The sequence below is a fragment of the Equus przewalskii genome, chromosome 1 (assembly GCF_037783145.1).
Source record: "Equus przewalskii isolate Varuska chromosome 1, EquPr2, whole genome shotgun sequence".
Classification (NCBI taxonomy): Eukaryota; Metazoa; Chordata; class Mammalia; order Perissodactyla; family Equidae; genus Equus; species Equus przewalskii.
The window spans coordinates 147,627,227-147,638,324 of NC_091831.1; the positions used below are offsets into that span (position 1 = coordinate 147,627,227).

Sequence of the window (11,098 nt, forward strand, 5' to 3'; positions counted from 1 at the left end):
GGTGTAATTTACATACAGTACATTTTATCCTTTCTCCTGTTCAGTTCTGTGATTCTGACAAATACGTACATAGTTTAACCACTCCCACAATCAAGATAGGGGACAGTTCCACCATCCCCCCAACTGTTGCTGTAATTTGCATTTAGTCAATAGGAGTTACCATTTGGGTATGAAAAAGTAGTGTTCTTACGATTTTTAGCCTTTTCAGGAAGTTGATGCTCCTCATTTCCCTCCCCTAACCTCTGGCAAGCACAGACCTGTTTTCTGTCCCTACAGATCTGCCTACTGTAGAACATCATATAAATGGAATCATACAGTATGTAGCCTTCTGAGTCTGGCTTCCTAGCACAATGAATCTGACATTCATCCACGTTGCGGCACGTGTCAGTAGTTTGTTCCTTTTTATTGTTAAGTAGTATTTCATTGTATGGCTGTACCACACTTTGCTTATCCATTTACCAGTTGAAAAACATTTGGGTTGTTTCCATTTGGGGAAGATTATATGTTCATGTACAGGTTTTTGTGTAAACCTAAGTTTTTATCTCACTTGGGTAAATAGCGAGGAGTGGGATTGCTGGGTTATATGGTATTTGTGTATGACTTTTACTATTATCTTTTTCCCCACATTACCTTAATGCAAACCTAAAAAATTCAGGAAGACTTCTGGTAAGTAATCTCTTTCCTGATCTTCCGAGGTTCACAAAAAGAGGTTCCATTCTATACTAAAAACCTAACAAATGGCTCTTCTTCCTCAACAAACAATTGCATCTGATTGGCACAGTTCCTCCTCTTCTATGACATTTAATACCATGCTAACAATAGTATGGAGACAGCAAAGACCTTCTTAACAGTTTCTTAACTGAAAGATACCCTTTCTACAAGTTGAGAAGTGAACAGGAGGTTACTGGGAGAACTCATGGCAAGGCTGCTCTTTATAGTTAAGTCCATTTATTCTATTGAGGGCTCATAAGTATAACTGAATAGACCGACGTGCCATGGAAAGGCCTTTCCAACACTGCACACATGAAGAGACTGTCAGATCTGCTACCCGCAGGGGTTGATTTATCCAACACCTGTACTCAAAAAAGCCAATCTAAAACTGACTCATGCACAGGGGGTGGGTCCATCCACAGCTCTCTTCTGCCAGCCTACTTCACTGCGCCACACTGGTTGAGACAATGTTTCTATGTATCCAGTGGTTCTCTCTCACCATCATCCCTGTATTTCATCTCATCCAGTGAAAACCTTCCCTTACTTATCCCAGCATTCCTCTAGGAGAATGGCAGTGGGGGTACCAGCATGGATACCAAATTTAAGCTGAACTAAAGATCTGCTTAGAGTAATGCCAATGCCCAACATACTACAGGAATGGTTGTGCAGGGCGCCACATCTGGTTTCTAGAGCAGTTTCCTTAAACTAGACTGCCAAAACTGAGACCCTAAAATAAAGCGAGTCTAATTGTACTACGTAATGTTAATTAAAATAGTATTATTCTGATTAAGATTAGAACTTTAATCCATCAATATGTGAAGACTCATAACCCTGAGGATTAATCCCCCTAACCCGTCATTCACGAATAGTGTATTTTTTGTGATGTCATGTCAGGATCAACCTGTAATAAAGCAACTTAGCTCCCTCTTAACTTACTTAAAGGAAATTAAATGCCATCTCTTTAGTCAGATTTCCCATGATCACATGAAAGTGGGATACATATTCTGCACCCCAGAAAAGGAGAATAAAAGCCTATATGGATAAACCACAGAGTTTTTATAGCTAATTAGCATGCTGAGCTCTTTTTCAGTTATTCATTCCAAAAATATAGCTAATGGAAGAAATTACTACCAGCTAGGGTGACCAAACATCCCTGTTTGCTGAGGATTATCCTGGTTTTAGCACCGAAAGTCCTGAATTCTGGACTGAATTCTCAGTTCCAGGCAGACCGAGACAGATGGTCACCCTTCTAGCAGCACCTATTAGGTACTAAGCCCTTGGTAATAGCACGAAGAAAAGATACACGGTCCTTGACCTCACAGAATTTAAAATCAAGGGAGGAAGACAGACAACAAACAAGTAAAGAAACAGTTATATCTAACGATACGTGCTAAGAGGGAAGTGAATCAAATGAATGAGAACCTATCTGCAATAGGGTGATCAGGGGCCGCCCCTCTGAGGCAATGGCACTTACACTGAGACTAGAAACCCCGGAGGGTAGAAAGAGGGGTGCAGTTTTCTGGACAGAGGTCTCCAGACGGAATAGGAGTGGCCCTGAAGCTGCCAACAGCTCGACATAGCCAAAGAACTGAAAGAGAACCAGTGTGACTGGAGCTTAGCAGGCAAGCGGGAGAACGGAATGAGGTAGGTTAGAAGTAAAAAGAAACCAGCTCATTCCGAGGTTTATACGGCAGGATCAGCAGCATGGATTTTATCTGAAGGCAGTGGGGAGCCATCAACTGGTATCAAGCAGGGGAGGAACCATCCCTTGAGGGTTTTAAAAGAGCACTCTGACTGACAGAGGAACAGACTAGAAGGGCCAGGGTAGAAGTGTAGACAGGAGTCAGAAGGAATCCACAGTGGCATCACCACCGTGGATGGAAGCCTGGACAAGTCTGGGAGCCACAGGGACAAAGGGAAGTGGGAGGATTTGAGAGATGGCTGAGGAGAGAGTAGCAATTCACAGAGGTTTAAATTTGAGATGTTGATTCCTATTCTTTCTTTAATGTCAAACCCATTGGTGGAGGAGTATGATTCCACTAGCGGACACTGGGTAAGGAACAGAGTCAGGGAGGTATTTCTATTTTGTTGGAACTATTTCAACAAGCATGTACTATTTCTATAATTAAAAAAAAAGAAAACAAATCAAAACAATGAACACACACACAAAAACCCTTCTGAAGTAATAATTCCAAAGTGGCAGCATAACAATCCTTCACATTTAACATGATTGGCACTAAATGTAGTAACTTTCTCTTCAAAGTTCCAGTAAAGTAATTATAATTGTAGATAAAATACTGAATTACATAAATGCCCACAATGCCATAGAATTGACAAAATAAAATCAGTTTTCAACCCATTCAAAATAAAAGGTACTAAAAGTTAAAAAAAAATATTCTACTGTTGTTACTTGCTTTTACTTAGCTCTCTCTCTAATGTACTCTCTAACTAACGCACATTTCTACCCGGTAAAGAAGGGATATTGGTACTAGAGTAGAAGGGCTGGAGCAAGAACCCCTAATTGAGTGTCTTTAACTCTAAGTAATCCCACTGTAACCAGCAAAGTTAGAAAACTTTCCACTGTGGATATGCCAAGTAGTATTTGCTTATTCAACAAAGATGTATTAAGTGCCTACTCTGTGCCAGACAGGCATTATTCTCAACTACCTACTTGATGTCCCACATGGACAACTTTAAACTCTACACATCCAAGACTGAACTCATGCTCTTCACCTCTAAACCTGATCTTCCTCCAAGGTTCCTCATCTCATGCCAGAACCTCCACTTCCTCACCCCAATATCTAATCAGTCATTAAGTCCTCTCAGTTTCATATCCTAAAATGTCCAATTGAATCTTTCTGTCATCTCTATAACTACTATATCAGTCTGAGTCCACATGCAGTCAACAGATACTGATGAGGTGCCTGCAGCAGGCCCAGCACTGTTCTAGGCACAGGGATACTACGGGGAACGAACAGCCTTGGCCTCCTGGAGCTTCCATTCTAGCTGAACTTATGCTCTCCACCACCTCTCACCTGGGCTCCTCTATCTGCCACCTAACTGGAGTCTCTTCTCCAGATTACTCTCCCCACAGCAGCCTGGGCAAGCTTTTTAAAAGACAAATCTGAACACCTCTTTCATTCTAAAATCCTTTAATGGTTTCTCATTACGCTCAGAATAAAGTCCAAGGTCCTTAACACTGCCAACACGGCCTTGCCAGTGGCTTTAAAACTTTTTCTTTCTAACCCCAGCCCATATAAATTATAAATTATACCTCATGAGCCAGCATCCACACACATGCATATATGTGAAACAGAAGTTTCATGAAACTTCTCTTTACTAGGTCTGACACACTTGATGTTTTCTATTCGATTCAATTCTGTTTTCATTTTTAAGGTTGGTTGTGATCCACTAAACTGGCTTTTCCATCCTCAAAGGATACAGGGACTACGCTGCAGCTTCATCTGTACGACTCTCTCCAACTAGGTATATCCCAGCCACTCTGTGCTTCTTTCAGTTGCATGGGGTGCTTGGTCCTTCCTGCCTCAATGCTTTTGTACTTGCTGATCCCTCAACCATGAACACTCAACACGTCCCTGTCCTCTTCAGTCTCCTAATCTCCTTTTCCCTAACACATATTCCAGGTCTTGGGTTAAATGTCACTCCAGTCAGGCTAGTATAAGGTCCCTGATCATACTCTCACAGTATCCTTGCTCTTCCTTCACAGCCTCTAGCGCAGTTGTAAGGAAATGATTCTCTGAGCAATGCCTGCCCCTCCCTCCCTCCCTCTCCCCGCTTTTCCCTCTCTCTCTCCCTCCTCTAAGCTACTTGAAGGTGGCAACTGCTTCCATTTTGTTCACCCAATAGACCTAGTGCCCCACACTGTCTAACACATTTGCTGAAAGATAAACCATCTCTGCCCTTGGGGACCTTATACAGTCTAGGAAGGGAGCATAAGTACACCAACAGAACCTGTGTGTCAAAAGACGGGTTTTGAATTTTTCCTAAGTCTCTCTGTTAATGCTCCCATGAGACTCAATCTTCTGGGCACTGTGTCTAAAGACAAGTCGAGTGAAATTAGCAAATCAAGCTAGATGCAACATTATGACACAAATTAAGAACTTCACAAGTTAACACTGACACTTCACACGAATTCATCCTATATTTCAAACTCTGCTCTAATGTAAAGACAACGATGAGAAGCACAATTTTTAAATTTCCCAAGTTTTATGGAGAAGGTTTATGAAAGGATACTTTATAACAATGCTATTTTTTACACATAATGTCTAAAAATAATTCCTAGAAAATACTTAGGGGGCCTATTCTTTCAAAGACAAATTTAATTATTGTTATTTCAAGTAGAATGAGCAGAGAAAAACAGGACATGACAACATAATCCACCATTTTAAAGAAAAAAGGAAATTATGAAATAAAGCATCTCAGTATGCACGCAATTTTTTTTTCTTGAGAAAGGCAAAGTAAAGTTTTTATAAATACTGAGTTGTATTGATCTGAATAGAGAACTCTGATTCCTTTATTATCTTGGGTGTTTTTCATTTCATAGGACCCATTGCTCAAATATTATTCCATAAAGAGTGACACACATTATCTCCAGGGAGGTGCATGACAGGCTAAAAAGCCTAAATTCTGTTGTCTTTTTCCGAGAGGTGCCAAAGGCAAGTATCTTCATGATTTGCAATTTTAAAATGCTGAAGAAAGGGTGTGGCAACATAAAAAAGTAAGGTCACTATCAGGTCCCATGTTAAAAGAAATCCTTCAAATTCTCAAAGTCTGAGTTTTAAAAACCTTTGAAAGTTAAAACAAATTTTAAACTCTGATTCAGTTATTACATACCTCTTCCCCTCAAGAAAGGAAAAAAAGAAATAGGCCTCAGTGCAAAGCATCCCAACAATTCACACAGCTTCAGAGATTTAGAAGAACCAGCAGCTTTGCTGCCTTAAACATCTCTGATAAGTTCCTTCGGTTACACATGCACACACTATGGCCAAGAGAGAAAGCTACTTCTCTCCCAAACCACTTAGAGTGTCTTACTAAAAAGATTAACTTGCATACAGACACTGGTCTCAATCATTAACATAAGCAAGTGCCTCTGCTGTACCTGGTGAAAACGCAGAGTGGAGGGCTCTATCCCCTGAGGACTGATTCAGTAGGCCTGGGATGGGAGCCGCTGCAAAGTACATTTTAAATAAGCAACCCAGGCAGCTTCTGACACAGGTGGTCCTCCTCCCACCACCAGGAAAAACCCATGTAGAAGGCTCACCTGCCTCACTTTCAGTAAGGACTAAGTCGGAGACGTTTCTGACATAATGGCTTAGACTCCCATCTGGAAAACCCAAGGACAAAGGACCTCCTTACTAACTGTGTTCCACTCTCACATTAGACACTGAGAGATTTGTCATGGTTTGTTCTTTTCCACAAAGACCATATACTAGACAGCAAATACGATGTTATACCCACAATGAAGACCCAGAACTAGATGGAGCGGCAGCCCAAGGCATATTGGTCAGAAAAGGCCCAGAATTCATTAATTTTGTTCTGAAGATTCATAAAGACCCCCAAATATGGCTGACTTTGAACTTCTCCTAAAGGTCTCTAGTGAAAATTTCTAGTGAGCAGTGATCTCTTTCTGTGATCATTCCTCTGAGAGCCTGGCACAGTGCAAACTGATAGAACAGAGCAATAGACAGGCACTGGTGCCTCTGTTAGGATGTGCAGGGAAAGGGAATTTTGAACTGGTTCCCATCTGATAAAAGAATGCCAATGAGTGGTTGAAGAGGAGGAAGCTGAAATTGCTGTTAAAATGTATTAGGTATTACTTACAAATTTCATGCTAATTTCTTTTTACAAAAAAGATAGAGTTGGGTTTAAAGTTACAATCCCTTCCAGTTCTCTTCTTTGGAAAAGCTCTTGGTGGATGAGGTAAAATCTCTCTACCACAAATAGAAGCTCTCAAACTCACTTCATTTGTTAGAATTCTGCGGAAAACCACTAAGGACAGAAGAAGTTGCAACTTAGTTCATTCATCATCAGAACAGATGGCTTGAGAGTGCTTTACCAAAGAAGCCCCCTAAAAAATCTTTTTAATTGATGTACCAATTTCCTCTATTCAATATATTTTACAAATATGAATTCTAGCAACATTGAAAATGGCCATGAAACATTACTCTCAGTTTGCAATATGAAAAATTAAAAGACTAACAGATTACGTTGGTATAGTGGAAAGAGTATAGTCCTGCGGTCCCACAGATTTGGGTTCAAATTCCAACTTTACCACTTAGAAGTTGTGTGAATCTAGGTAAGTTACTTCTTCAACGTCCATTTTCCTCACATGTAAAGTGGGGAAAATGATAACTTCACCATCATTTGAAAACTTGACAATGTAAATAAAGCACTCAATTAAGGTGACTAGTTCACCGCTGGCACTATGTAAATGGCAGCTGACGTTATTATCGGAAATATCTACACTTCCAGATCAGAAAATAGTTTAAAAAACCAAAAACGATTCTAATTCTCCTAAGCGCCAGTCTAAGATTATTAACCAAACTTTTACAGTTAAGAATATATTTCTGTAAATTTCAGTGAGAACATTTTCAACTTACCTTTCAATTCCTATCTCAAAACAAAGTTTCTATTCCTTTGATAGTTCTCCACAGGCCCCACCTCCATAACCATTTTCAAAACAGCCCTCCTTTCTTCAACATTTCTCCAGTGCCTCCTTCTTAAAGTCCTCCCCTTTCACACCTAATATTTTAGTCCTGAGACCTCTGGCTTAATAAAAAGAACCCCCAAGAAGGCATTTATACAAAAGCTTTAGTTTGCAAGTGCTTGTACCAACGTTAATTCTTACAAATACTTGATGCTTACAATACCCCAATTAGATGCACAGGCTGACCTTATATCTAGATTTTACAGTTACAACCAAAGATACAGAGCTAGACAACAGCCCAGCCCAGCCTAAAACTCAAATTTTTAGATTTCAAGTTCAGTACTATCTCTACTCAACTTACAAAGCTACTACTTCTTGCATATTCTTTATATCATTTGCTCACAAAACATGAGGGAAAACTCTATCTCCTAGTATCACTAGCACTGCTTAAAAAGGGCAGATTCCTCCCTACAGTATTTTCTGGAGTATATAAACAGTTCAAGCAACACCACCACACTGAGACCAAAAGTTACTTTCAATGGTTCCTGCACAATCCTCAAGGAAAAAATAATTCTGGGATGCTGCATGAAAGAGGCCTCGGCCACAGTCCCTCTATGCTGTCCTATATATTTCTCCACCTCTGCTCTCTTTCCTCCTCCCAAGACTTTTCTTCGACCTGACATCTCAACGGGGACCTTTCTCAACCACAAACGACCCTAGCTGCCAAACAGATTCGTGCCCACGGCTAAGTCTTCCCTGCTATGCACGGCGGAGAAGGTTCCCCGGAACATGTGCGAGTGTCCCTCCTTTCTGTCCATATCCCTTGTTTACAAAACTTCATCTTCCAGACTCCGCACCTTCTCAGCAACCCGCCCCCCCACCCCCACCGCCCCACACTCACCCTTGCACCTCCTCCAAAACCTCCCAGCCTCCCGGGTTGGCGGGCGATACTTCCTATCTCCCCGGGCCGAGATCGCCTGGTCTACACCTCGCCGCCCCGATCTAGCCCCGGCAGAGCGCAGACTCCTCCGGTCCCCCGAGCCTGAGGCCCACCATCCCGGTCCCTGCCCCGCCTCCCCGCCCAAGGCGCCAAGTCCTCGGGGGCTCCGTCTCCAGGCCCTGGCCGGACTCCGAGGGCCCCGGGAGCTACGGGGAAGACAGGAAGGAGGCGGCAGCGGTGGCCAGGGCACGAGGTGGGCCGGGCTCTAGGGCTGGGAGGCCCCGGGCCCGGCCGGCTCTCTGCTCCCGTGGCCCGGACTCAGCCCTCCCGCTCCGCCAGCCCGCGCCTCCGCGGCCTGCCCTCACCTGATCCAGGTTCTCGTCGCTGCCGCTGTCCTCCGTGTCCGAGTCGATCACGACGCGGCCTTTCCGCTTCTTTACCATGGTCGTCCCCCGGCTCCCACGCCGGACGCCGCCCGGACTCCCCTCTTGCCCGCCTGCCAGTGGGACCGCCACTGCCGCCGCCACCACGACCGCTCGACCCACACAAAGGCGACCGCGCATGCGCGCTCCGCTCCGCCCCTGGCCCCGCCTCCCGCTCGGCGCACGCCGTTCGCCGGAGCCCAGCGCCACGCCCTGCCCCGCCCCGACGCAGCGTGGGAGGCGGGGCCTCGCACCAGGCTGGGTTCCGGACAGCGGACCGCGGTCCTTTGCCCAGCGCGGGGCCTTGGAAACCTTGGGTGTGTCTGCGCTGCGGGGCCGGAGGTCAGTGTGCTGCCTACCTGTCGTGGACTGGAGCCGCAAGCATCTGGGTCTTCTCTGAGGAGACTTTCAACTGTCTGAAACTGATGGAGTGTCGAGGGCGACGTCAGGGGCCCCCCGCCTGGAAGACACAAGTTGCCTGGACCATGCCGAGAGCACCCGTTGGGAGATGAACTGTGCCTGCCTGAGCAGTGCGAGTGACAACTGAACTGGGACCTGGAAGACGCATCTGAGTTACGCAAAAGAAGAGTAGAGGGAAGGGTGTTCCGAGCAGAGAACCGCGTGGGCAAAGGCTCAGCGATAACGGAAAAAGTTGGGTTCAGGAAACTGAAAGTTCATTACGGCCGTACTGGTGGTGTGGTGTGTGAGGATAAGTCTGCGGAGGGACGCATTGGCCGCATCATTCAAAGCATGAGCTATATTATGAAATTTGAACTTTAATATTGAAAGATTTTAAGGATATTATTAGATTTGTGTTTTAAAAAGATTTAAAAGATTTAAAAGATTCGCAGTGTAGCGAACGGATTAGAAAGGAGTGAGACTAAGTCCAGGGAGACCACTTAGGCTATTGGTGTCATTTTGCCAAGAGATAATGGCGTCCTGAACTAAGGAAGAAGCAGTGGAAATGGAGAGAAGTGGATAGATTCTGGATAATTTGGAAAGTAGAATTCCCAGGACTTGGAGATTAGTTGGGAGATGGGTAAGGCGAGGTCCCAAACACAAATGATGCTTAGGTGCTGGCTTAGGAAGCTAGTGGTCAGTGGGCCCTTCATCAAGATAACACAAGTGGAGAGGAGGTTTGGGACCCTGATGTGTGTGGGAAATAAGTTCATTTTTATGCCTGTTGAGGTCAGCTGATAAAAAGGACAACTCCAGAAGTGATTTTTTTTTTCCTGGGATTTGGAATATACGGTAGGGAGTGTAAGCAATAATAATTTGAAACTGTTCTCAAAACTTTTCGGAGTCCATTAAATCTTTATTCTGATAGTGAACTTGCGAGTTGGACCCCATTCTTCCCTAGCCGTTCCTGGGCACAGGCAGGCTAATGAGTTCTTGCTCTATGGCTCCCTTTTTCTTTTCCCCTTTACTGTCTAAATTTTATTTTCTCTAGAAAGTTTTATATATATATATATATATATATATATATATATATATATATATATATCTCACAAATGTGCAAGAGAAATCCCTGGAACTAAACACATACCTAGATGTCCACTTTGCTGCCAGTTAGCTTGAAATGGTGTTCAGGATTAAGGTAGAGAAAGCAACCTAAATAAGGCCCAGCTACCTCTTTACTCCAAAAGATTTTTCCTGAGATATAACCCTTAGACTTCTGTCCCCCAACATATCCTTGGAACTGAGCCCATGGCCAGGATGACCCAAAAGGACCGGGCCAGCTCTCCTGTTTCTGGCCGCCCTGGAGCCTAGTGCCCTTCTGTAAGAACCCTCTTTAAATGTGGTAAAAAAAAGAAAGCCATTATATAGTCAGTGGTCTTCAACTGAATTAAGAAAGGTATGTTCTTTATTTGAGTGAAATCTATTGATTTTGATCTTTCTGCAAGGGGTCTTCTAATGATTTATGGACTGGATTTAGTCCATATCGAGACTAAACAGTGTCTAAATTGAATGAATAAACATCCTCTACACTAAACTTCTTGAGTTGGCTTCCCAGAGAACCCAACCTGTGAGTCTCCTGTTAGTAAAATAAGAGTAATGATAATACCTGCCCCTTTGGTTGTGATAAGGTTTAAATTAGTTAACTCATGTAAAAAAGATGCTTTGAATACTTGCTGGCAAAGAGTAAGTACTCAAATGTCGGCTGTAATTGTTATAATTGTATGGGGAGAGAGATTACAGTAGAGTGGGAAGGGACTGGAGGAAGAGGATTGGGGATGGGAGATTTTTATTTTTTAATTTGTACACTTTGGTGCTGTTTGAACCTTTTACACTGAGTATGAATTTTTTATCAAATTTTTTTAACATTTTTGGGGAAATAGAATAATTTTTTTTTCTGAT

At 43.3% G+C, this 11,098-nt stretch overlaps 1 protein-coding gene across 1 annotated transcript in view; it reads right to left on the reverse strand.

Annotated features, from left to right (window-relative positions):
- The window catches only part of RTF1 (RTF1 homolog, Paf1/RNA polymerase II complex component), a 42,711-nt gene extending 33,792 nt beyond the window's left edge, over positions 1 to 8,919 (reverse strand). The window contains exon 1 of the mRNA XM_070625030.1: positions 8,684 to 8,919. Coding sequence (XP_070481131.1) covers positions 8,684 to 8,881 — 198 coding nt within the window. The 5' untranslated portion in view covers positions 8,882 to 8,919. The remainder of the gene's footprint in view (positions 1 to 8,683) is intronic.
- Positions 8,920 to 11,098: the final 2,179 nt, after the last annotated feature.